Here is a 24,275-nt window from a genome sequence, read left to right on the forward strand (position 1 = left end):
GGCCATGGCGGAGCGGCGGAGCGCGGCGGGAGAGGCCCTGGGCCGGGTGTCCGAGTGGGCGGACGGGCACCTGGGGCTGCTGCGGGTAACGGCGCCGGGACAAGGGCAGGGGCCGGGGCCGGGGCCGGGGTAGGGGCAGGGGTCGGCCCCCCGCTGATCCTCGCTGTCCTCTTCCCCGCAGAGCCTCAGCGCCGGGCTGGCGGCGGCCGGGCTGCTGCTGCTGGCCAGGAGCGTGCGGCTGGTGAGTGCGGCCAAAGGGCTCCCCAAAGGGCTCCCCTCAAAGGGCTCCCCTCAAAGGGCTCCTCAAAGGGCTCCTCAAAGGGCTCCTCAAAGGGCTCCCCCCTGGTTTTTAGCTCCTAAAGTCGCTTTCCTCAGTGCTGCATCCCCAGCGGTAGTGCCCCTCAGCCTGTGGCGCAGTTAACCCATAGTTCAACCGCAGCTGAAGCAGAGGTGGTTTCCCCACGTCCTTGCTCCCTAGTCCCACGAGCAGAGGTGCTTTTCACGTATTTTTAAGCATAAACCCTTCACTTCTCGAAGCTGTCGGCTCCTGGCACCCAGTAACGCCCCGCTGCGGGCTCCAGGCACAGCCACGGCTCTGTAAGGGGTCACTGCCGCCTGCCCCCCTCACAGCCTGCTGTGAGAGGATGTCTGCCCGACGTTTTTATTTTTAAATATCCCCAAAAAGCCCAAATCACACATATTGCTGGATTGCCTACACGGCAGTTGTGTCCCTGCTGCAGCTGCGTTGTTCCTGTACGGCTGCTGCTGGCCAAGCCTGTGGTGCCTCTGCCCTTTGTTTTCCCGTGTGCTCGTATAACTCCCTCCTCTGAGTCCTCCCGTTATCAAGGGATGCCGTATCGAATTTAGTCATCGTGTGATCTTTTCAAAGGTGCACACCTGCTTTTGTCCCTCTCCTCTTTGCCTCCCTTATCAAAGTCTGTGTTGTTGCGTCTGTCTGCGCTGCTCTGCCTTTGTTTTCGGTGTGTCTGTTCTTTGCCAGTGTCTTCAAACACGCCCTTCTTGGCTGGCTTTCACCCCTCCTCTAGCACTGTTCAGGCCACTTTTAAAACGCTCTTTTCATGGTGAATCAAGTTAACTTCAGTGCGTGTCAATATAAAACATCAGTTTCCATTCTTTCTCTCAGCCTGCTCTCATGCTCATCCCTAATGTTGCACATGCTGTAAAACAGGGAGCATTCCTGAGGGGCTGGACAAGCAGGCTGGAAGGGGTTCTACAGCTGATTGCTGTCTAAGAAAAGAAATTAGTTGTCCATGCTGTGTAATAGTATAGCTGTATATGGTTTGATGTAATGTGATTGAAACTGCTCTCTCTCTCTATATATTTTAAACCGTGTCTCATTCTTCTTTCCATCAATAGACAACAAAGTTCACAAACGCTGTGGATATACCCGTGGAGTTTATTGAAAAGAATGTCAAATTGCGGGGAAAAATCCATCATGTAACGGAGAAAGGTCTGGAAGTTGAACACATTCCCATTACCATTCCTATTGTTACATCAATACAGAGAAAATGTAAGTAAAAGTAGACGAAAAACAAGGACAGGAATGAAATGACATTAACAGTGTTGTCCGCTAGACAAGCACAAATACTGCGACACCAGAAGTATTTGCTTTTTTAAATTTTATTTTAAACAATACTCTTGGAAGTAGATGGGCAGAAATCAGCGGGACATCAGGTGCGCTGTCTTTGTACAGAGCAGGCAGGCAGGGGCAAGCTGTGAGGAAGGCTAAGGTTACACTCCTGGCGCTGCCTTCTGATCCTTCCGTGCTTCACAGATGGGAAAAAGGAATAAGAAAGGCTGAGAAGAGAACTGCAGGAGGAGCCTGCCAATACAGTGTTTTATTACGGTGATCTGTTTCTGGCAGCAAAAACCCAAGCACACAGGCAGTTAATTTGTTTGAGTAGCTGCTCTCATTACTGGCAAAAAAAAAAAAAAACAAAAAAAAACCAACAATTCTATTGCAATTATGCTTTTGTTCAGAGATGAAAATCAGACAGCTCCGTATAGCAGGGGGGTTTTGCTCTGGCTTCTCAGAAGCTGTGGGTCAGGTCTGTGAGCGCAGTCACGTGCCCGCTTTGCAAATACGTGGAGGCGCTAATTCTCCTCCTAGTGTTTCTGCCCTTTCAGATAAAATACTGGTGACTGATAACGAAAGTACTTCTTTCTACTTGTATGCAGAATAAAACAAAATATCTTATATCATTTCTGAAATCTTGAATTTATTTATTTTTTTTACTGAAGGGGGAATTAGATCAAATTCTTAGTTGCAAGTCAGTAGTGCTTCAGGGAACTAAAATGGATTTATTTATTTTTTTAAGTCCATAAACTTGTTAATGATAGCTGGGGGTCTGTGCAAAATATGAAATTTCACTTGACTGTGGCATTCAATAAAAAAAAAAAGTTCTCTCTATCTATATCCAGGGCAATCCAAAGGTCTTTTGCTGGTAAGACTTGCTGGAGTGGAGCTGGCTCCAAGTGGCATGGTCTGGTTACAGAAAGAGTTGAAACCCTCACAAATGGTGTGGTTCCAGCTTCTCGGAAGGGAGGACTTGGCACTCGAGTGCCGTGTTTTAGTAAATAAGGTAAATATAGTAACAAAAAATGACTTTAATCTGCAGTTTTAGGTTTGACTGTGATTAAACAGTCAGTACATGAGAATGTTATTAGTTATTGTAAATTATCTTTACAGGAATTTTAAATAAAGTTTTATTAAGTCAGACTCCAAACCAAGTACCTTTGTAGACTGCTCAGTCTGGTAGTGCTAGGCTATATGGTGTCGTTCTGATTAGCTTAATGTTTAATCCATCAAATGTTTTCTTATAGATTACTTGTGCTAGTAGTACGTTTCCAAAGTCAGCTGTGTTTCTTTTAACTCTTTCTGCATGAGGGTAGATTCAGCCAGAAGTGAAGCTTGGACCTCAGCGAGAACACGTTAAAGGGTAAGTGCATATTGTATTTACTGTGCCTTTTTGTAGGGTCGCTTTCTCAGCGTGTGCTTAAACGAGGAGATCTTGAGACAAGGGCTCGGCAGAACAGCACGTATCGAAGGACTACATCACGACTCTCGCCTCTACTGGAAACTTCACAAAAGACTGCTTCGAGCAGAGTTAAAGGCCTTGAAGAAAAATAAAGGAATATGGCAAGAAGAAAGCTTCTCTGAAAGAGTTAGAGACCGTATAAGCAACAATAAATGTGTACAGACATTGAAACAGTTTGTGAACTGGTTAAGAAGCTATATTTAAAGGCTGAATGGGAGACTTGTCTAGAGGGATGCCACGTATCTGTGTTACATACTTTATGTAAAATATAAATCTGTGATAAAAAGTGCTGTAACTTGTGAGTTCCTTGTCTTGAACAGAAAACCTGTACAGTTACCCAATGCCATATTATATAAGCCACGTGGGGCTGAAGTTTAGTTGTGTTACGCAGGACAAAAATTGAAGCCTTCTTAAGCTAAAATTTTCTGCAGCAGTGTCCCAAATCAGGTGTGCCGTTTTCCACCTGCTAATTACCTACAGATGCGTTAACTGAAGTGAGAACAGCTGGTAGCTGTTTTTAAGAGGTGCAAAGTATCCATCCAAAGTGCACCACCTTAAGTGCTCAGCTGTTACAGGTCATTACTGTGTAACTGGTGGTGGCTGGAAAACTCCATTTCAGAGCTTGAGAAAGCTTGTGGCACGTGTTTACCTGCTTGTTTGAATTCCTATACTACGTTTGTGCATAATTTGAGTGTTAAAAAATTGCTCATCTTGAATAACGGGTTGCATTATTACCAGAATAAAAGGTAATTTGTTGTGGTTTGATCTTAAAAAGCTGATAGGATCATAACCACTAACATATTAAAAAAAAAAAAAAAAAGGTATATTAGAGAATGGAAGCTACTGTGCCAGTGATGCCAATTTATAAAACACGAAATTAACATGAAAGAGTTTTGCAAGTTATGTCAGAAGAAAGAAATTAATGTTTTCTTCTGATGGTTCTAAAAGTATCTAAAACCAGATGAAGATAAAACTTAAATAGGAAATATAAAAAATGGACCACAGAGTGCTTTATTTTTTCAAAGAGGTGTTATGTATATGTAAAGTATATTTTTTGTAAACGTTCTCAGAATAAAGATTGATTTTCTCATGTTCATTATCATGTTTTATTTACCAAATGCTTGACTTTTAATCTGCCATGCTCCTGATTATCTCAAGTAAAGTACTTTGCTTATATTTTTTCTTTCCATGTATTTATTTGGCAGTGAAATGCCAGGGAGAGGAGTGCGGTATGAAAATCTCAATACTTGAGCATTGCCTGAAATTAGTTATGCCTTTTTATTTATTTATTTATTGCTGGCTTCAGTGCAAAATTGTGAATCCTGAGATCCTAAAAATAAATAAATAATTAAATAAATTCCTTGGGTAAGAATGTATGTCAGTTTTGTTTTGTTTTATTACTTTTGTTTCTGTGTCCTCTTAAGGATCAAAAGGGTGCTTTCTCACACAGTCTGCTGAGCAGCTAGCCATGAGGTACCTGCAGGACGGGTATCAGTGCTGGGAACCAGTGTGGGATAGAGGAGCAGAGGGAGACCTTGACCAAAGCTGGAAACTATTCCAGAAAATTTATAAAAAGAAGCATCTGGTTTTATGCATTACAGGTGTGGGTCAATTGCTGCTGTGATACCTGGACAGAGAAGTCACACAGTCATAGTCATAAACTGCTCCTTGTGGTTAATTGCAGGTGTTTCAGTTTATTAAGTGAATTATTATTAAGCGGAGTTATTTCCAAACTAAGCATAACTCTACAGTTACATTCGGCCTTTTGCTGCGATAATTAAATAGAATTAAATATTTCCCCCTCTCCAAAACAAAAACAAAAAGCCAATCGGGAAAAAACCAGCAGTGCTTTCCGTCTGTGCAAGCCCTGAGTGGCTGCAGATCTGGTCTGTGGGAGGCCCGTCTTGAAAAGCCCATAGGAGCAGAAACAAACAGCTAAGCAGAAACAAATAGCTTGTGGAACTGACTGGGAGGTCAGGGGAGGAAAAAGCACTTCTCTCCATTACATGGGGACACCCTGCACTGCCTCGAGGTGTGCTATCCATTTCCTTTAACCACAGCAGCACACGGAAGAGCATTTCCAGGCAGAGGTTGCAGTTCTTGTGTGACTGGGAGTAAGGATGAGAATGAAGGTACTTAGCTCGTTGCCCTCCCTGCACCTCCGACTGCAGCAGAAAGAAGCCAACTTCTTACCCAGGCCGCAGGGAGTGAAAAAGGAGATGCCTCCAGATGGCCCGCTGAGGGAAATATCTTCAGGGTTTTTATTGCCGGGCTGGTGTTTGAGGCAAACGGCGGTGACAAACACTCAAACACTCAAACGCTCCCGGCCCTGCCCCGAGCCTGCCCGCCCCGGCTCCGGGCAGAACAAAGGCGCGGGCAGGGCCCTGCTGCGGCCTGGCCCTGAGCCTTCCCCTGCAGCGCTCCTGGGCAGGAGAAAGCGCAAAAAGTGCCCCAAAAAATCCCCATCCTTGGGGAAACCTCGTGCTCGCTGCGACCTCTCCTCTTTCCCAGTCTAAACCATGAAACCTCCCGAGCTGGAAGGGGCCCACGGGGGTCGCTGAGCCCTGCTTCTGGCCCCACACCCTAACAAACCCGTGTGTCCCAAAGCTCCCCGAGCACCCCAACCCCAACCCCTGTGTCCCAAGCGGAGCCCCCCGAGCCCCAGCTCGGTGCTTGCCCACCAGCACGCCTCGGGGGCAGCCCCAGCCCGTCGGGGGGACCCGGGGGCTTCACGGGCTCGCTCAGGTGAGCGGCGGGGGAGGTTCCTGGGGGCTTTTAAGGGCTTTTAAGGGCTTTTAAGGGCTGCAAAGCACCGAGCCCACCGAGCCCGCGGCAGGTGCGGCGAGCCCGGGGGCCCCTCGGGGGGCAGCTCCGCTCGACCGGGCGCGGGGCCGCCGCAACACCGGGGCTGGATCGGGGGCGGCTGCACAACGAAATTCGGCTCCGCTCCGAGCTCTTCGACGGCTCCGGGTTTCCCCTCAGCTCCCCGGCGGCGGCGGGCGGGGCCGGGCGTTTGAACGGGAGCGGAGCGCGGCGGGGTGAGCGCGGGGCGAGGGGGGCCGGGGGCTGGGCGCGGGGAGACCCCCGGGGGTCGCCGCCCTCGTCGTGTGGTAGCCGGGAGGCAGCGAGGCGGTGGCCGCAGCCCGGGGCCGGCCCCGGCTCTTTGTCTGCCCCCCCCACACCCCTTCCCTGCTGGCGGGGGCCCGGCCGCTCGCCCCCCTCCCGGTTTGCCCCGTCTGGGGGCTCCCTTCACGAGGACCGGCTTTTGTTCCCTGAACGCCGCGTTTTATTTTTATTTATTTATTTTTTTTTTTTTTGAAGGCTTCCTCAGGACGTGAAGCAGGTCCGGGAGTGACGGGGACACAAAGCGCCCCGGCGTGCCCGCGGCTCTGCTGCCCCCGGGGCTTTCTCCCTTCAGCAGGTAAGGCTGCCGTGCGCTATCATCTTGTGGGGTTTTACGGAAACTTCCTATTAGGCACAAAGCCGGGTTAAAGCACAGCGATTTTACAACCTCTTGAATGGTGGGGGGGCTTTAGGAGCAGTCGTTGCGGTGTTTTCCCCCGCTGTGGTAGGGCGCAGAGCGAGCTGTGAGCAGGGAGATGCCCGGGTGGAGGAGTAGGGCCAAGCACGCAGAGGTGGCTTTGCCTCCTGCCCCTGGGGCTGTGCTGAGGATAAATCCGTCTGGGCTCCCACCTCCCCGAGCAGGAGGTGTTTCTGCCGGAGCAGGGCTGATTTTGGCCAGCGGTGCTGCAGGCTGCCCAAGCTGCCAGGGGCTGTTTGTTTGCGCTTGTTCTCTCGTGTTTGTTTGCTTTAGCAAGCTTGGGCTGCTTTCTTAACGACGGTGGTTTTCTTGTTCCAGTCTCCGTGGACACTGAGGGCATCACCACTACTCCCGAGGTCTGAGCTTGCCTCTGCTTTCCTCTGCAGGAGCTGTGCCCAGGTGTGCCTGGGTGGCTGAGAGCGATGTGCGTGTGCCTGGAGGTGGAAAGGCACCCTGGGGGTGCAGAAGGCAGGGGGAAGTGTTTATGCTGTGGATAGGCACTTACTAAGGCTCCGATGAGAGCAGGGGAAGTGTGGAGGAGTGGAAGAGAGGTGGGCAGAGCTGCTGGAGTGTTTTGGAAGCAGGCACCTGTTGCAGTGCTAGAAAAAGCCGAGTACTCAATGCTGGGGGCGCAACGTGTGCTCTTCTGGGGGCTCAAGCCCATGGGTGAACGTTACAGAACCGCTTTAATTGCATCTGGCCACGTGCATTAAAGAGGTGTAACATTCCTGGCAAGAGCTGTCCATGTGAGCCTCTTCAGCCTGAAATAACTCAGGGTTGCTTGCAAGAAGTTTCAAGTGGAGGCAAGCTGTGGTGTGAAGCAGCCCGTGCAGCGCTACAGACCCGATTTATTGGAGCTGACACAGAGTTCACGTCCCCACGCACACCGAGGGTGGCCAAGCGTGGCCCTGGGTGGGAGCGGAGGAAGCACTGGCTCCAGCTGCTCAGGCTTGAAATGGGCACTGAGGCTCGGCTGGACACATTTCCTGGGCTTAGTTCGAGTTGTGGGGGCAGCGGTCCCCACCCCTGCTCCATGGGGGGGCTGCGCCTCAGCCAGCAAGTACCCCGATAGCATATGCAATGCTCATCATCTGTGTTCATGGCTGGCTGTGCTGGCATAAGCCCTTTCCAGGCATCTTATTTTATCTTCATATTTTATCAAAGAGTTTGAGTTATTCCGTGCCATAGCACAGCAGTAGCCGGGATTTCATTGGCTGTAGTAGTAGCTGTATGCTCAGTGATAGCAGAAGCAGCTACTGAAGTGGCAGCGTTGCACTCTCAGATAATGGGATCTCATACTATATTAGCAAGGTGTCTGAAAACGACTTGTGTAAATGATCACATTTACTCCTGGTGAGAGATGCCTGCCCTCAGGCATGACCTGGTGTGCCGTGTACCTCCTGCGTTTTACGGAGAATGTTTCTGGTCTGTTGAGGAAGGAAGAGTTCTCCAAGGTGGAAAGGACCTGCAGGAAAGAAATGTTCATCTCAATTTCTAGAAACAGAAATCTTATTTTCTAAAATAACAGTAGGTAAGAACAAAGCAAGCTTGCACTTCCCGTTTGTTATCGTGACTTCAGGTCTTTAAAGCAAGGCTTTGCTGCTGGGAAGGGAGCTGAAGCTCTGTGTCAGGTATTTCCAGAAGCTCTTAGAGCTGCGTTATTAACAGCTGCTCAGTAAAGGAAGTCCTTGCTGTGTTGAATCTCTGCGCGAGCGTTTGCTCCTTTCTCTTTGCTCTTCTGTTTCACACCCCGGGCAGAGATGTGCGTGGCGAGGTGATGCTGAGCAGAGCTCCAGCTGAAAGCAGAGCGAGACGTGTTCTTGAGACCGGCTGTCTCCTCTGCCAGCACTGTCAGCAGCTCGCCCCAGGCAGTGCCGTGAGTGGGAGTTCCTATTCTTGGCCTCGCACAGTGTGTAATTCCCTGAAACCCTTGGAAACTTATCTCCAGCGTGGGAAGTAGAGTTGGATTTTTGCCTTGTGCCCACTTTTACCTGGAGGGTCGAGGCGTGAGCGAGGTGTCCCCAGGAGCTTGTGAGCTGCTTCTGGGATGAATCAGTTCTCTACGCTTTGGGGCTGCTCGTGTTGGTGCTGATGGCTCCTACAGCTGAGGGTCCTGGGCTTGCTGTGCGCTCCTCTGCCTGCTCTGAAGGCAGTGGTGGTGTTCATCCCACAGAAGAAATGGGAGAGCATACAGAAAGGTCTCAAGGAGTACGGCTGAGCCTGAGGATGTGCTGTAGGTGATGCGTTAAAAGCAAGTAGCATCGCCAATGGGGCGAAGGGATTGTGTCTGTGTAGGTGAAAATCTCCCGTGCAGAAAGGCACTTGCATGCAACATGCAGCATTGGGAAAACTTTGGGCAGCAAAAACATCAAATGATTTGTGTTAGTGTCCAAGGGTGCAGGCAAAGACAGCTGAAAGGTGTGCAGAGCGCTGGAAGCATGGAAGGAAACCATCCAGACACACTCACTCGTATTTATCGGTTCCACGCCTGGCAGAGGCAGCAGCACGCCGCCCTCCTGGAAAGCATTCCTCAACCGGGAGAAAAACAAAGTGCACTCGGGCTTCTGGAGGAGCCGGGAGCAAATGCTAATTCCTTTTCAGGGTCTGTTGCCATGGGGAGTCAGTTCAAATCCTTTCTAATGCCTTCCTCAGCGGCGCGTTGTGCTGACACATGCTTTTCATGACTTCCCAGAAAGAGCGGAGAACTGAAACAAAAGCCCCGGCAGCATTAGGCAGGAAGATGGAGGTTAGCGGGGCAGGACAGGTAAGGCACTTTTCTGTGACACGGCCCAGCACTGCCTGGCCTCCTGCCACCTCTGGGTGGGTGATACGGGATGGGAACTCGTCTGGGGCACGTGGTGAGGTCTGTGAGCTCCCATGGAGTGGGCATCAGCCCTGCTCCTGCTCCTGCTCCGAGCTGGGTGCCCCGAGGGGCTGGGCAGGACCTCCCGGAGCAGTGGCAGCAGCAGGAGGGAGGCAGGAGGCTGCTGCTGCTGCTGCTGCCTCCTTGTCTTCTGAACACCTCTGGCACTGGCCGAGTGAGGCTGGGGACAGTTTCCTGAGTGCCCCGAGGGGCTTGCTTAAATAAGCAAACTGACACCAGTCTGTCTTCGTCTCGTGAAGGATGTGTGGCTAAGATGAATGTGTAGTGCCCTGATAGGGAACTTACCAAGCTATCAGTTTAATACCAACAAAAAGCAACAAACAAGACCCCCATGCCATCACCACCACACACAACCCCTAAACAAAAAAACAGAGCCACACCTCAACTTCATATCTCTAAAAAGCACGAATGTGCCATATCTGTGTCCTAAATCCAAACTCCTGTGACCTTTTCCCTTTGTATAGACAACTCTGGCTCCTAAGAGTTTCTGATTGCTTCCAGCTAAACCCACAGGAAATTTTTCTTTCTACCGTGTGGCTCGCATACCGCCACCACCTCCAGAGCCATTGCTGCTCTGCCACCACAGCCTTCCTCAGGGTAAATTAGATCAGGGACTGCTCTGGAAGGAAAATAAATCGGATAAAAACTTGTTATTCCTCTAGGAAGTGTTCTGGAGGAATAAAAATAAGAGCAGGACCAGGTACTAGATGGTTTGCCCTTCCATTACCAGCGGCTATCAATAATCTGCTTTTGTGCTGGTGATATTTATGAATAAATACCTGCTGTTGAAAAGGGGGTGCAATTTGGGGGATTTTTTTTTAAGCTTTTTATTTATGCTACAAGATGCTTTAAATTCTAGAAAGAATCTGTATATACTATGGATACTTACAAAAAAAAATAATAAAAAAAAAAGCTTAGTAAGGTAGCAGAGGCTTCTCTGGAGGAGGGCACGGTCCTGGCCGGGCTCTTCCCCGGCTCCATACCAGAGAAAGCCAGATGCTGAGGGGCAGGGGTGTGTTATGGGGTGTTTCATGGGATGTTTCTGTCGGCTGGTGTCGCCGCTTTGGGATTCTGCCCTCCTCCCTGAGTGCCAGGAGAGCCTTTGTTCGGCGTGCCATCGCCTGGTGCTGAGGACAAGGGGACATTGTGTCAGCAGGAGAGGGAGGGGAGGGAGGGAGGGGGCTGGAGGCTTTCGTTTCAAGGCACTGCATTTATATCACTAGCAGCTTCTGCCCATCCATCCCCCCTGACCTGAGCTCTCTGTGGGAGTGGAACAAGAGATGAACCCTCTTAATTCTGTGCAAATTCTTACTGATAAGTTCTTGACACAACTTTACTAATTAAAACATGGTAATAACTTGTGTGTTTGTTTTTTAACACCTAAAGCAAACAGACTGGCAGCAGGCTGGGCAGTGTTAAAGTTATTCCTACCCTTCTACACTGACAGCTTGCGCCTTACTCATTCATGCCAGAAGGATGGCCTTAGTCACAACGGGCTCTAACGAAAGCTCACTCCTAACAAGGACAAAAGTCCAAGAAATGCAGAAGCCTGGCAGAGAAATGCAGAAGCCTGGCAGAGGTGTCACTTTGCTGTTGCTGGGTGTTACGATTCGGTGGTCCAAATTTTAGTAAACTGTGCCTTTAGTGTAAACACTATGTGATCCATACCAAACCATCCTGTAACGGAGGCAGCTGGTTTTGAGACAGAGCAAAACAGGAGCCGGGCTCGCTGCTGGCCTCAGCCCCACGCTAGCTGCTCCGGCAGCAGCGGTCACCTGCAGGCTGCTGTGCCTGCTCGGGGTGCTCGCTCTGGGAGGGGAGAAATTCTCCAAGTTCTTCTTTTCCCTCATAGTGGAGCCTGGGGATCGGGTCCCAGGAGACAGCTGTGGCTGAACTGGTCGTTATGGATAGTGTGAGCCCCGTTGGCGTGGTTGGAGAGGACTTGATTTCCCTTTTGTTTTGAAATCACTCAAGCAGAACATCTGTGTCCCTCAGCAGAGCTGCAGCCCTGCACTTGCAGCGTGCTGTGATGCTTCAGCTGGGGGGAGCTGCACCCAGCAGGGCCTTGATGGAGGAGGGGGGCAGTGCCCTCACACCCTGCCTGGGGTCTCTCGGATGCAGGCAGTGGGGCAGAGAGGGAGCTGTTTGTGCAAAGCGTGGGTGAGAGAGCAGCTGGGCTAGGACTGGGGGAAGGTGGGAGGGAGGTGAAATGGGAGCCCAAAGCAGGCCCGTAGCAGGAAGGGGTGGCTGGCACGGGTCCTGAGCTGGCTGAAACAGCAAAGGGAGGAGGCAAATCCAGGGATTCGGTGTCAAAACCAAGGAGTCCATGCGTCTTTCTTGCTTGTTTTCCTTCAGCAGCAGAGATGAGAGCAGCGTGGAGCGCTGCGCTGTTGGGCAGAGCCCTGCTGCCTGGGGGACTGCCGCGAGGTCCGACCTGCACAAGAGGCTGAGCTTCCCTCAAGGGACGTTCAGTGAAACCTCCCAGACAAACCCAGCCTTGTCTGGGTTACAGCCACCAGCTTACCAACGAGTTAGTTGTGCCGTTAAAAAAACCTTCTTCCCATTGTTGCTGTTGTCCCCGGCTGTGGCAGTGGAGCCACAGTGATGGAAACGCTCTGAGGCCTGAGGGGGGATTGTTCCTCACCCCGTTGTAAAGGGGGATTGTTCCTCACCTCATTGTTAGCGACTGGCCTCAGCCCCTCGCTCTTTGTTCCCCTGGGCCTTCCCACTTGGGCTCTGTAAGCGCTGGTGGCAGCATCCAAGCAATACTGGCACCCAGGGGGCTTGGCCCAGCAGAGCCCCAGGGCGCGTGGCCAGAAGGACACCGTCTGCTCCGGGCTCTGCTGGGTGGTAGCATCTGCAGCAAATTACCCGTGAATATTTCAGAGCCCGCGTGCCTGCTGCTGGCCGCCTTGCAGGCAAAGCTCACCCCATGACGGTGCCGGGAGCCTCAGCCCCAGGGTAGGGGTAGGGCTGAGGGGGCTCTGCGTCCACATAGTGCTGCACCGTTGTCCTAAAATCAGGATGCCATTAATTACCTTTGGATCCATTGATTCATCTTTTTTTTTTTTTTTTGTATGTTTAACTGGGGAGGGTATATTTTGTTTTGTGGCCTTGTCCGATGCGTTTGCAGTTGTTAAATGTGGGCCAGCATCATTCAATAGATTAAATCGATCCTCTCGGGGCCACATGCTCTGCTGCGGGGTTGACTGACAGCAGGCACTCGGCTCAGGCTCAGCAGCTCTCGGCTCGCTGGGTTCGAGGGCTGCTGGTGGTCGGGGTCCAGCTGGTCCGGGTGCTCTGCGCCTGGCATCGCTGCGAGTCCTCAGAGGTGCGTGTGTCTGGGGGGAGGAGGGCTGCTTTTGCTGTGACACTCGGTATGAAGCTAATGGGCTGTTTTGCATAAAGAGCTCCAATAAATACACTTCTTTTTTCTTTTTTTTTTTTTTTTTTTTTTTGTAGTGCTTCCAGTAGTTATGCATTTCTTGTAAATTAACTCGTTTAATTACCCGTTCTGTTTCCCTTTGTAGGGTAGCTGTCTTTGATGGTGAGCAGAAAGGCCTCTCACGATGAGTTACTGGAGTCTGGATAAGAAAAGCTGTCTGCAGTACTGCCGGCACTTCTTGGTGGACAACGGGGTGTTTCACGGTGAGTGGCAAGTCGTCGTGCTGCCTTCCCATGTCCTGCTGCACCACGTGCAACGCAGCCAGGTGCACGGGGCGAAGGGCAGCTGCGGCACTGCTAGGAGGCACGCGGGGACCCCGACCTCCCCCCAACCTCCCCCAGCCCTGGGAGGCTCCACAAAGCTCTGGGCAGGGGGACAGGGCTGCTGCAAGGGCACCTCTGCTGCTGCTGCTGTCAGGTGTGTCCCTGGTGGAGAAGGGAAACTGTGCTGTGTGTTTAGTGAGGCCGTGGGTGCCCGGGGAGGGGATGAGCAGTGGTCGGAGCACCGACGGCAGGCAGGGTTGCTCCAGGTGCAGGTGGCAGATGTGTTTTGGACCGAAAGGGATGGTGAGTCTGTGGTAGCTTCCTCATGAGGCATCTCTAAGAGTGCTCCAGCGAAACCTGCAGGTAGGCATCTCTTGAGGAGGAAATGGAAGTGTCTTCTGGCACTTCCAACATTGATCAGAAGTTTGTGCAAAACAACAAAAAATTTCCCCATAGTGACCCCCTAACTAGTCCACTGCCAGCCACTTGCATTTTAGTCTCGTGCCACTGCAAATTGTGTGCTAAGGTCACTCAGGTGTTGAGGTCTGCCTGAACGCAAAGCCAGGGAGCTGCCCTGAAGATAGTTTGGTATAAAATACTTTCTTTTCATGGCCTCTTTTTCTTTGTTTATACTTGATCTATCAGCTTCACTGGTGAGCACGTGTTTCTTAGAGGCCCAAATTTTGTATTCCTTGTTCTCTTTGAAGTCAGGGATTAACAAACTGTTAGTCAGGGCGGATTTATGGCACTATGAATAGTGGCAGAACGGAATGCCTATAAATTAACTATTGAAAGCCAGCCCCATTCCCCCAGATCTTTAAAGGATTAAACATCTATTTTTTGCTTACCTTAAATTTTCCTCTGGAGCCTGTTCAGCTGTGTGTTCAGCTGCATCGCATCATCACGGAATTTGCATTGCATTAAACTGTCCATCAGTGGGTTTCAGTGGGGGTGTATGTGTGTGGTTATTTTTGAAGAGAACACTCTGGGAAGTAGTAGCAGATACACTGTTTTGGGTTGTGAGGGTGTTTACATTACTGTGAAACTCTGGTGGAGAAGGATACAGTCCTTGCTGCAGGGAAGCCTGCTGTATCCAGTCGTGACTGCACAACACAGGAATTACAGGGTTTCACTGAAAAAAGTGACAAACTGGGGGTGCTGCACACACCTGATGTGTAGGCATCACAGCTCTACTTCTCAGATGAAGCTGAAGTGCAGTCCTGGGATTTATCAGGGTGCTCCTGGTCCCGCTGATTTTGGTGGGACCACTTTCCTTCTGAGACGTCTCTGGCACTACGGAAGGAGGGAGTCGTCTCCCAGACGGCCTCACCCAGGTTCCCCGTGCCCGTGTGAGCACTCTTGGGATGCTTTGATAAATGCTCATTGCTCACGCTTCTCTCCAGGCAATATCTGCTCTCTAGCATGGGTGTATAAGTGGAGCAGGTACGTTTTGGGATATGTACTTGCAATTTTCCCATTGCAGATGAAATGAGAGAAAAGTCTGGTCCAGGCTTTGTGACTCGAGGTGGTGTTTTGTAGCGGAGCAGCGTAATGTCTTCATCTCCCTAATAGTGCAGAGATGGGATAATGATCCATTAGCACCGAGCCCAGTAATCCACACAGAGTTATTGAAGTGATGAGTCTGCAAAGTGATAATCATCTAAAGTAGGAGATACAATCAGCAGGAACCCTAGACCAGAAAGATTCTGCGGCTTAATTTATTTGTCTTTCATTCAGGACCAGACAGGATTCATTATTTTCCCCTGACAGAGCCCTTCAGGGCTTCCAGTCTCTTCATCCTGAGCACGATGCTGCAGAGGGAGCTGGAGTCCTGCTGAACAGGGCTGGAAGTGCCACTTCCCAACCGCACCGGGCGGGAGGCAGGAGCGTGTCCCCAGGATTCAGCACGTTGCTCCTGACACTGTGAGCAGTTGGTTTGCTGCAGATCCCTGCTGACGGAGCTCAAAGGGATGGCAGAGCTTTGGGAGGGCCAGCTTCGTGTCGCCGTGCCTTCTGCAGCCTCCTGGTCCTGTAGCTCCTGACAGAGGGCAGTGGGGAAGAGCAGGCGGGGTGGGGGCAGCGAGCAGGCTGGGCGCTTGCCCCCAGTCTCTACTGGCTTCTTGCCACGGCTTGCATGGGGTGATCCTGGCTATTCCACCGGGAAATTAGGAGAGAAAATCTCAGGTGAACTCTGTAGGAAAGGTGCTACCTGTCGGCAGGACAGGTACTGTGACTCGGCTCCTTGCTGACAGTTGAGTTGTTTGGTTTGTATGTTTCCAGCTCTAGTATCTATTACTTTGAACTTAAACAGGTCTGATTTTTTTTTTTTTTAATTACTATTTTCATATTCTGACATTGAGATCATGGCTCTCCAGAGAGCAAGCATGTGGAGCTGCTGATTAGCTTATTTTTCTACCTTTATGCATGCTAATATTCTGTAATCATTGAACAGAAGACATGACGTGTTTGGCAAATAGATGATTTAGTCTCAGCAATTCTGGAAGTAGCTTTACACAGTTACCGTATTAGAGTCAGTTACTTATGCCAATTATCTCTTCCTCTTCTCTCAGAAATACAAACCTGTTGTTTCAATTGCATTTCTGTAATTGTAATTATCTGCTCTCTCTTTCTAGTTTTATCATCCAGCTTCTCCACCTCTTTCTTTTCAGACTTTGGTGTCAGTGGGGACTTAACCACCGCTGGGAGGCTGTGGTGTTAATCCAGCCTTGCTCATATTATCTCAGTTGTGCTCTTCCATTCAGGGCAGTGGACTAGCTCAGTTGTATGTGGCTTGTCTGGAAGGTTCACATTTTGGTGGCGTGATTATGGTCTGTAGCTGAACCTGTAATCTGGGAGAACTGCTGCACCTCAGGTGCAAAGCAGACAACTTTATCCCAACCCAAAAGCTGGTGTTCTAAAAAGGTCAGGGTCATCTTTCTCCATAGGGACTTTTACTGGGAGTCGTTCAAACATCTTGTTTTGGGGAGAAAAGCAAACAAATACTTAGCAGAAACACCACAGCACTGCACGTACGGGCTGTTGGAGAGCATCGTGTCTCTAAAACAATGTCCGAGGACCTCGTGTGGAAGTTGAGCAGGGAATGAATGCATCTGCTCCAGCGTGGGAGAGCACTGGCTGCAAGCAAGGAGGTGGTGGAGGATGAAGCGTGTGAGATACAGCGAACAGCAGGACAGCGCCTTGCTCGTGTGATGCGTTACCTGGAGCCAAAGGCAGCTTTGAGTGCTCGTAGCAAGCTGAAGGTGTTGGTGCTTCTAGGTGAAGGCACTGCTGCTGCACGGCCCAGCCTACTGCAGCTCTGCTCAGCAGAGTTTGGGCAAGGGGAGCTCGGGAACATGCAGAGAGAGGTGACTGGGAGAGTACAGGAGGGCGTGAGGAGAGATGAGATGAATCTGGTTTATTTGGCTTAGAAAATCAAAGATTTTGAGGGGCTGAGACTGGCTATAAATGTACTTGCACAGAGTAAGCTTGGGGAAGAAAAAGCTTATTGAACTGCTGGGGAACGTTGGCACGAGTCCAGATTGAAATCCGTGAGTAAATAACTAGTTGTAGGGAAGAACTGAATTCCTTTGAGGCAGAGGCCAGTGAAGAAGTGTTAAAAGCATCCTATCTGTGCCCCTGCTCTGAAGTTGCAAATGTAATTAGTAGCAGCCAGAAATATGCTGGCAAATGTAAATCGAAGGCTGGAGGGCTGTCTGAGTGCTCCCCGTCCATCTCCCAGGTACTGAACAGCAAAAGCACCAGGACTGTCTCCATTCCCTGCTGGAAATGCTGCTGTGTGCAGATCAGCCTGCTCACTCCTGTATTTTGATGATGCTTTGAGACATTTGCATGTTGGTAGGCGAGAAAAAGTGTTGATACACAACGCCGTGCTTTCCTGCAGGGCTTTAGCACGTGGTTTGTGAGCAAGGACTGAACATTCACATGTGCAGTGCTCAAGCCCTGTATGCATCTGGGTTGCCTGGGGAGTTCTCATCGTTTTCTGATTTTATTAGGAAAAGCTGCCAATAACTGCACTTGCAGGCTATTAAAATCCCTATCTGTTTGTCTGAAATTTTTGGTTGCAGAAGTGGAAGTTGCTGCTGTGCCTTGCACTCTAGGGAGGTTTCTCTGCCTGGAAGCAAAAATGTCAGGTTTCTTCAGGAGCAGTGAGGCACGTACGGCCTGTGCACACCGAGAATCCCAAGCTGCACGCAGATCCGTGCTGAAGCCGTTTTAGCAGTTTGCAGGACGGAGCAGATAGGCAGGCTAATGTTGAGAACAGCCTTGTGGACACGGGGAGCCTACTTTCTTTTCTTTTCTATTGCAAGGAGTGCCAAAATACAAAGTACGTCATGCCTCTAGGCTTGGAAGATGTTTTTTTTTTTTTTTCAGGCTTTTCATGCTGTAAAAGTGGATCGTGTTTTGTTTGCTGGTGATAACAATGCAGGAATGGCTGTGTTGTCAGGCCAAGCATCCATCTACGCTGCTAGCAGATTTTGGGGGCTAAAAGCACGAAGGAAAAAATGGTCTATATCTAAATCCTTTCTCTGGGACATGCTCCCAGCATCTGCCCGTCAGCAACGTAAGTGCTTCCCCAATCCGCATCTAGACCTTTGCTTTTATTAACTTCCATCTCATACCTTCTCCTCGCTTTTTAAAATTCATTTTTCCTTTTGACCACCTGTGGGAATTAACCGTGGACGTTAGGTGGGTTGGTGCAAACCTCCTGCTCGAAGGGAACTCTCCTTTCACCCAGCCTTGCCACGTTCAGGCTGGTCGGTGAGGAAGGTTTGGTCGCTCGCGTCCTGCACCTGGGAAGGAGCTGGCTGCATGTCCTGAGCCGGGGACCATGCCTGGCAGGCGGGCAGGTGCCCAGGGCCAGCAGGAATGGGAACTTGGCTCCAGACCTTGATGCTGAGGTCCTGATCCACTGAGGTTCAGCTCTTGTGTGGTGCTGCCACGAATTGCCACGCTGCCGCTTCCTTCAGATGGCCCTTCGAGGTAGGCTGCTCAAACACCTGCGTGGTGCTGACACCGAACAAAGAATATCTGTCAGCAATTAGTTCTCCATCCGATGGTGTGCAGCGAGCTGTCCATCCCACCAGCCTCGCAGAGGAACTTGCTGAATGCTGACCTGGAGTTTGGTGGGGCTCTCATCCCCTTGTGCCAGGGATACCCGGCTCATCCTTCGGGAGGCTCTTCCCGATCACCTTTCATAAACATCCAGAGCTGAGGGGGGAGAGGGTCTTAACCCAAAGAAATTGCTCATTTTGAGAGAGCATCTCTGATTTCCCAGGTGTGATGGATGCAGTTGTGCACCACCTTTATTAGATGAACACCTCCTGCTGTTGCACAACCGCTTTCGGACAGCTTGATGAGAGATTGCTCGTGGCAGGTGTTATTGCAGCGCTTTCCGTTCGGTTCAGCCCCAGAAGCCGAGCTCTTATGCAAGTTCTTGTAGGCTTTTCTTTGCTTCAGTGATCTTGAACTTTTGTGTTCAATGAATGGGAACATAAAACGCATTACGTTTTACTTTTTATACGGTAAAACGGTCAATTTTGTTTATTAGAGCACAAGAGTTTTGGGGGAACAATATGAGATGTTTGCTGAAATGCACGTCTGTTTGGCTTGATGCTTGCTGATGGGCAAAGCTTTATAATTAGCTCTGCTGAAGCCTCGTGCAAGCCCTGTGCTTGGGGCTATGGTGCTAAAAATGCCAGATGTTGACTGCAGGATTTGCTCGTACATCTTTATGGTCAACTTCAGCTGAAGTTTTATAACGATGTGTGGGAGAGCAGGATAAGTTGATAGCACAGTAATTCACACTTTGGTTTGTATTCTGAATCCGTTCTGTAAAACAGATGTAACTGGAAATGTACGTAGAAGAAGGGCATTAAGGAATTTATTTTAAGTTCTCATAGGCTAAAAAGCAGTTCCTGAAATACATTAGGAAACCTCCTCTCCGTGCTTCCTTTAGTGCCTAAGGGCCTCTATAAGAGCTCTGGCTCTCACCTGGCGCGTGCTCTGGTGCCAGGAGGAGCTCCACGTGTGGATCCCCCACGTCGCTGCTTCGGGCTGAGTAGTTCTGATGCTGAGTGTTTCTCCCCTTCCATCTCTGCATATTTGTCAACTTTACACAGAACAGTGTCTTTGTTAATGACAGATGAGTGGAGCTGATAAAAGCGACCAGTTGTTTGTGCAGATAACACGAAGTTTCATTCACAGCTAGCTGAGTTCTCAGGAGTTGTTGTATTACAGTTTAGGTCTAATATTAAATTTGGATGATGAATATGAAGATGTTATCTTCTTATTTCATTATCTATTTACTGTGAAGGTAAAGGTTCTCTAATCAGCTTTTCTTTCTCTGTGGCAGAATTCTTTGTACCAGTTTCCATCCATTTTGTCAGTGAAAAAGGAAAAACTGATGAGCCAGAAAATTAATAATCTTCTGGTGCTGTAATTTCAAAGCCTAATTGTTAAAAATGTTCTCATTTATTGGAAAATTAATATTTTGCAGTAGAACTTGCACTGCCGTGTCTGTTTGCCCACTAATGTAGGCACGGCAAGCTGTAGTTTTTAATATCTACAAACGGAGCTTCCGTGCTCTGTAGCAGCTTGGCAAAGGTAACGCTTTTGGCAGTAATTGCTGCCCTTCTCCTCCTTCAGCCACTGGGAACGTGGCAGCTGCCCCGTGCCACGGGCAGGCTGGGGTGCTGCGTGGTGTGGGGTTGCTGACTCTTGTAGTGGGGTCAGGCTGTGGGTCCAGCCCCATGGGGCTGCTCTGTGGCTGGCAGCAAGCATGAGGTGATGCTTTTATCCTGGGATCGCTGCCTTGGATCTGTAAAGGCAGACTTTGCTGCCATTCCTCATGGCCTACAGGCGTCTGCTTGGCTTTTCTAGGGGGTTTTCAGCTATTTCTATAGTCTGAGACCGGAGCTGCTTGGGGAGGAGAGGCCTGAGCGCAGCGATTCCCATAGCCATCAACTCGATCATCCATCAGCCCTGGTGCTGCGGGATGCCTGCTGAATGCCCCGGGGCTCCTCCAGCTCTGCTCCCTCAACGAGTGGCTGACTTCATGCATCTTTTGCCATGGGTATTACAGAGTGCTGCTTCTGGGGAGCTGAAAATGTTGGCACTGGTTTGGCAACGACCTCGGGACAGGCCGGTGCTGTTTGGGCCCCTGGCACAGCATCCTGCCACGGCAGCTCCAGTGTTCTCCGTTTCCCAGCCAGAGGTGCTGAGCCGAGCTGCAGCATGCTCCAAAGCAAAGCGTATCTGGAGCTGGGTGTGCAGAAGAGAAGAGCCTGCAGGTACCAGAAGAGCTTTAAATCCCCCTTCTTAACGAGAGGACAGGGGCAGTGCTTTGGCAGTCGAGGTGCTTGCTGTCTCATCTCTCAGAATAATTCCCGTGGTTTAATGACAGAGCCTTGTTTGAACAGCAAATGAAGAGAACTGGAAAATAATATTAGTCCAGGGGAAATGGATTTTGAGTGAATGAACATCTTTTTAATAAGTTCTATTGCTTTTGTAGCCGCGATTGTCAAAAACTATCAGTGAAATGAGGCTTGGAGTACGGGTAATGTGTTTTATGAAACCAGCCTAAATAGTTGAAAAGACAGACTTCTAAGCATGCAAACTGCTGCGAAAGTCACCCAGGGAAGGGCTTGTGGGGCAGAAAACCTAGCTAGGAAAAAGGCAGACCCGTGAGCCTGTGTCACCATTCCTGCCTCATCTGGTCTTGCTTGATTGCGGGATGTGTATGAAACTGCTGAAAATGTGGGCTGTTGTCCTATGGGGACCGTTGGTTTTGATCAATTACGTGTAACGGGGTAATAATTCTGTGTTTGGGGAGCTTGCTTGGCACCCTCGCTTGAGACCCTGTGGGAACAGTGCAGGCTGCGTGGAGCAGAGCGGGCTGGAAGGGTGTGCGGGCTGCCCAAACACCGCTTCAGCAGGACGCGGCTGCAGCATCGGGTGAGCTGAGGTGAGCCAGTTGCCTTCGGACTCTTCCCTTTGCAGACAGGCAAACTGCTGCAGCCTCTTGGAGGATGCGCCGGCTTCAGGCCTGGCTCCGGCTGGCAGGGCTCGGCACCGGGTGTAGGACCTGCCTTCGCAATGGAGAGTTGTCATGGTGATTTTGTTCAGAAGGTGAATGTACCTACAGGTGTTTTCATACCTCTTGGCATATGCCCCCCCAAATTTTGTAAAGTCTTCATTTGTTTGCCGCGATGTTCTTGCTGACACGTACAGTGTGCTCTGATTTCTAAAGGCATGTAGCGTCAAAGCACTTCAATTTGTAAAATGAATGTTATTTTGAAGACAGAATAATAAGGAGCATATTAATGGTGAGAGAAGCTTTCTTACAGAGCAGATTTGGTGGTAGAGATGCTCGTGTACAGCTCCTATCACGTATAACAATGCTGGGTTGGGAATGCAGCGCAGTTATACTTGTATCACATTACCGAGTGCAATTTGGTGTACCAAGAATTAACCTGAAGGCTGGTGACAGCTCATTTCTCTTTTGTTGTTGAATCGGGACTGTAAGACATCGATTCATTTGGATGCAAATGTATTGACAACTGTCTAGAGGCTTGGGAGTGATGACTTGATGAGAAGTCATCTTGTGAACTGGGGTGTGAACCGCTGGTGGGGTAAGGGAGCAGCTCTCCCATTTCCCTCGTCACAGCCGCACTGGGAGGCTCTGCTCTCTGCAGAATGGGACTGCTCAGCGCAGCCATCCTCAGCCGACGGTGTGGGTAGCAGCGTGAGCTTTTTGGGCAGCCAGCAGGGATCCTGCAGTGGCTGTGGGGCTTGTTCCGTGTTATGGTCTGGGTTGTGTCTGCTGGGTGTAGGCAAGGCGTGTCTTGTGCTGTGCTGCAGTCCGTCACGCTGTAGAATCAGAGAATGGCTCGGGCTGGGAGGGACCTTAAAGACCACCCAGTTCCAACCCCCTGCCGTGGGCAGGGATGCCACCCACCAGATCAGGTTGGCCAAGGCCCCGTCCAGCCTGGCCATGAGCACCCCCAGGGATGGGGCATCCACAGCTTCTCTGGGCAGCCTGGCCCAGTGCCTCACCACCCTTACAGCCAAGAACTTCCTCCTAATGGATCCTAAAAGATCTCCATCCTTTTTATAAGCCCCCTTTAAGCATTAAAGCCCTGTTGGAAGTCTCAGTGCTCATGTTAGCAGCAGCTGAGCACTGATGATTTCTCTGTAAGTAAAACATCCATGAGTCAGCTCCACTTGTCTTGCCCTCGGTGTGACCAGCAGGTAGAACTGCTCTCACCCTCCCCTGCCCCAATCTCTCTATCACCCAACTTTTCCCTGGCCCAACTGGACAAATCCTGCCCTCCTGTACCGCTGTCGGTCTCTGAGGATGCTGCTGGGCATTCCTTTGGTGCTGATGTTGAGGGGCAGTGCAAGACCCAGGAGCAGCAAGGCAGCAGGGCAGAGGTGTGCAGCGGGGTGCCCGCCTCCTCCCTGCGCTGCCTGCCCGTGCTGTCCCCTGGGGCTGTGTCCTGTAAGTCAGAGTGGCTCTGCACATCGCTCAGTGCTGGCTACAAACCTGAGTTCAGTAGCACTGACTTGGCTTAAAGAAGCACGGTAGTTAGCCAGCAGCATGGTAATTTCTTATAGCTACCAGGAGAGTTGGTGCTCGGCGTCTCACCGGAGACGACTTGTTCTTATGAAACCGAATGCTCAGTGATGCACAGGCTGAACCATTTGCATGCTCTGCGCTCTAGCTGGCCTCGTTCTGAAGCACACAAAAGCTGGCTGTTCCCCTCCGGGCTGGGAAGAGAGAGGAGGAGAGGGCGCAAAACGTGGCAGAGGAGAGCGAGGCCGCGGGGTTCTCGCCTTCGCCTCGCAGGATCCCGGGCTGCAGCCCCGGGGAGCTCCTCGCAGCCGGGGTGTTTTTCCTCGCCTGCATTCAGCCTGCGTCACTCGCCCGCTCTCCAGCTGAAGCACAGGAATCGGTTCCCTGGGTGCCTGAGGGATTTCCTCGGGCTTGCCTGAGCCGCTCTCCTTCGGGCGTTACAGGCACTTAATGCCTGCAGCGCCCTGATCGCGGCACCATGCGTGCGCCTCTCGCACCAAAAGTGGTCGCTGCTCCTGCCTGCCCGCAGCAGCAGCACGGAGCAGATGCTTCCAGCTTCCCCACCGGGCTGTGCTTTTCGGCTTCGAAGGAAGTTGCCTCGTATTGCCTCTGGATTTGTTTTTCTCTCTCTTATGGCTCGCAAAGATCTCGCTGCTCCTCATAAAGAGCCGCGCTGGCGAGGTTCTCCTGGACTTGTACGGATTGCTTCCCAAATGTTTTCCCTCCGGAGACGTGAAGATTAAATCGAGGCTTTCCTGCAGTGAGAATTTCCATTCTACTTGCCAATAATGCATAAGAGTTGCAAATTTAATGGCAGACCTTGAAGTATATAAAAATTTAAGTCCAGAAAAAGGTAAGGATGTTTGAGTTTGTAATTACTGGGGGAAGAGCTAAAAGCATGTCTGGAAGTGCTTATAGAAAACTAAGTGCACTGTATGGCTGTGACTGGTAACTCCTCAGTGCTGTAATTATTTGGACATCTTTAAAAATGGCAAACAAATATTCCTGAGTATTTAAGAGGAAAACATGTGTTGTACTTTTTTTTGAGGTGTGTGTTTCAAATTGAAAATTTCTCCATGCAAACATTTGGATTGTATGGGAGATACTGCTCCTGCAGCATGGGCAAACAGAGATTGCTTTTTATCTTAAATTATTACAAATGTATTTGCCTTTAAAAACATTCCTGACCTCTTAATCTATTGGCCATTTTGCCACAGCATAGCTTTCCATGGGGAAGAGTGGCTGTGTTTTCTAGCAACACTTATAAATAGAATGCTAACCCGTACGCAAGCGATGTGTAAAATTCTGATCAAAGAGCTGTGGATGAGAAAGATGCATCTCTTCGGGAATGGTAGGGGACTGGTACAAAGGAGGAAGACATCTTGAATAACTTTCTTCGGGAACTTTTGATTTGTGGTGTCTGATTTTGTTCAATGTAACTCAGTGCTGGGTGCAAAGTAGTGATTAAGCCCCTAAACGGCTGTAGGG

The 24,275-nt window shown here is 50.2% G+C and overlaps 2 protein-coding genes across 4 annotated transcripts in view; both read left to right on the forward strand.

Moving 5' to 3' along the window:
• The first annotated feature begins 4 nt into the window (after positions 1-4).
• C9H3orf33 (chromosome 9 C3orf33 homolog) lies at positions 5-3,879 on the forward strand. The gene is made up of 5 exons (XM_032193776.1): positions 5-85; positions 182-241; positions 1,378-1,531; positions 2,443-2,603; positions 2,997-3,879. The coding sequence occupies exons 1-5, from the start codon at positions 5-7 to the stop codon at positions 3,261-3,263; spliced, it is 723 nt and encodes a 240-aa protein (XP_032049667.1). The 3' UTR covers positions 3,264-3,879.
• A 9,174-nt stretch (positions 3,880-13,053) lies between these two features.
• The window catches only part of PLCH1 (phospholipase C eta 1), a 56,994-nt gene continuing 45,772 nt past the window's right edge, over positions 13,054-24,275 (forward strand). For all 3 annotated transcript variants that reach the window (XM_032193672.1, XM_032193673.1, XM_032193674.1), the window contains exon 1: positions 13,054-13,132. In XM_032193672.1, the coding sequence (XP_032049563.1) occupies positions 13,054-13,132 (79 nt within the window). The remainder of the gene's footprint in view (positions 13,133-24,275) is intronic.

The sequence above is a fragment of the Aythya fuligula genome, chromosome 9 (assembly GCF_009819795.1).
Source record: "Aythya fuligula isolate bAytFul2 chromosome 9, bAytFul2.pri, whole genome shotgun sequence".
Taxonomy (NCBI): Eukaryota; Metazoa; Chordata; class Aves; order Anseriformes; family Anatidae; genus Aythya; species Aythya fuligula.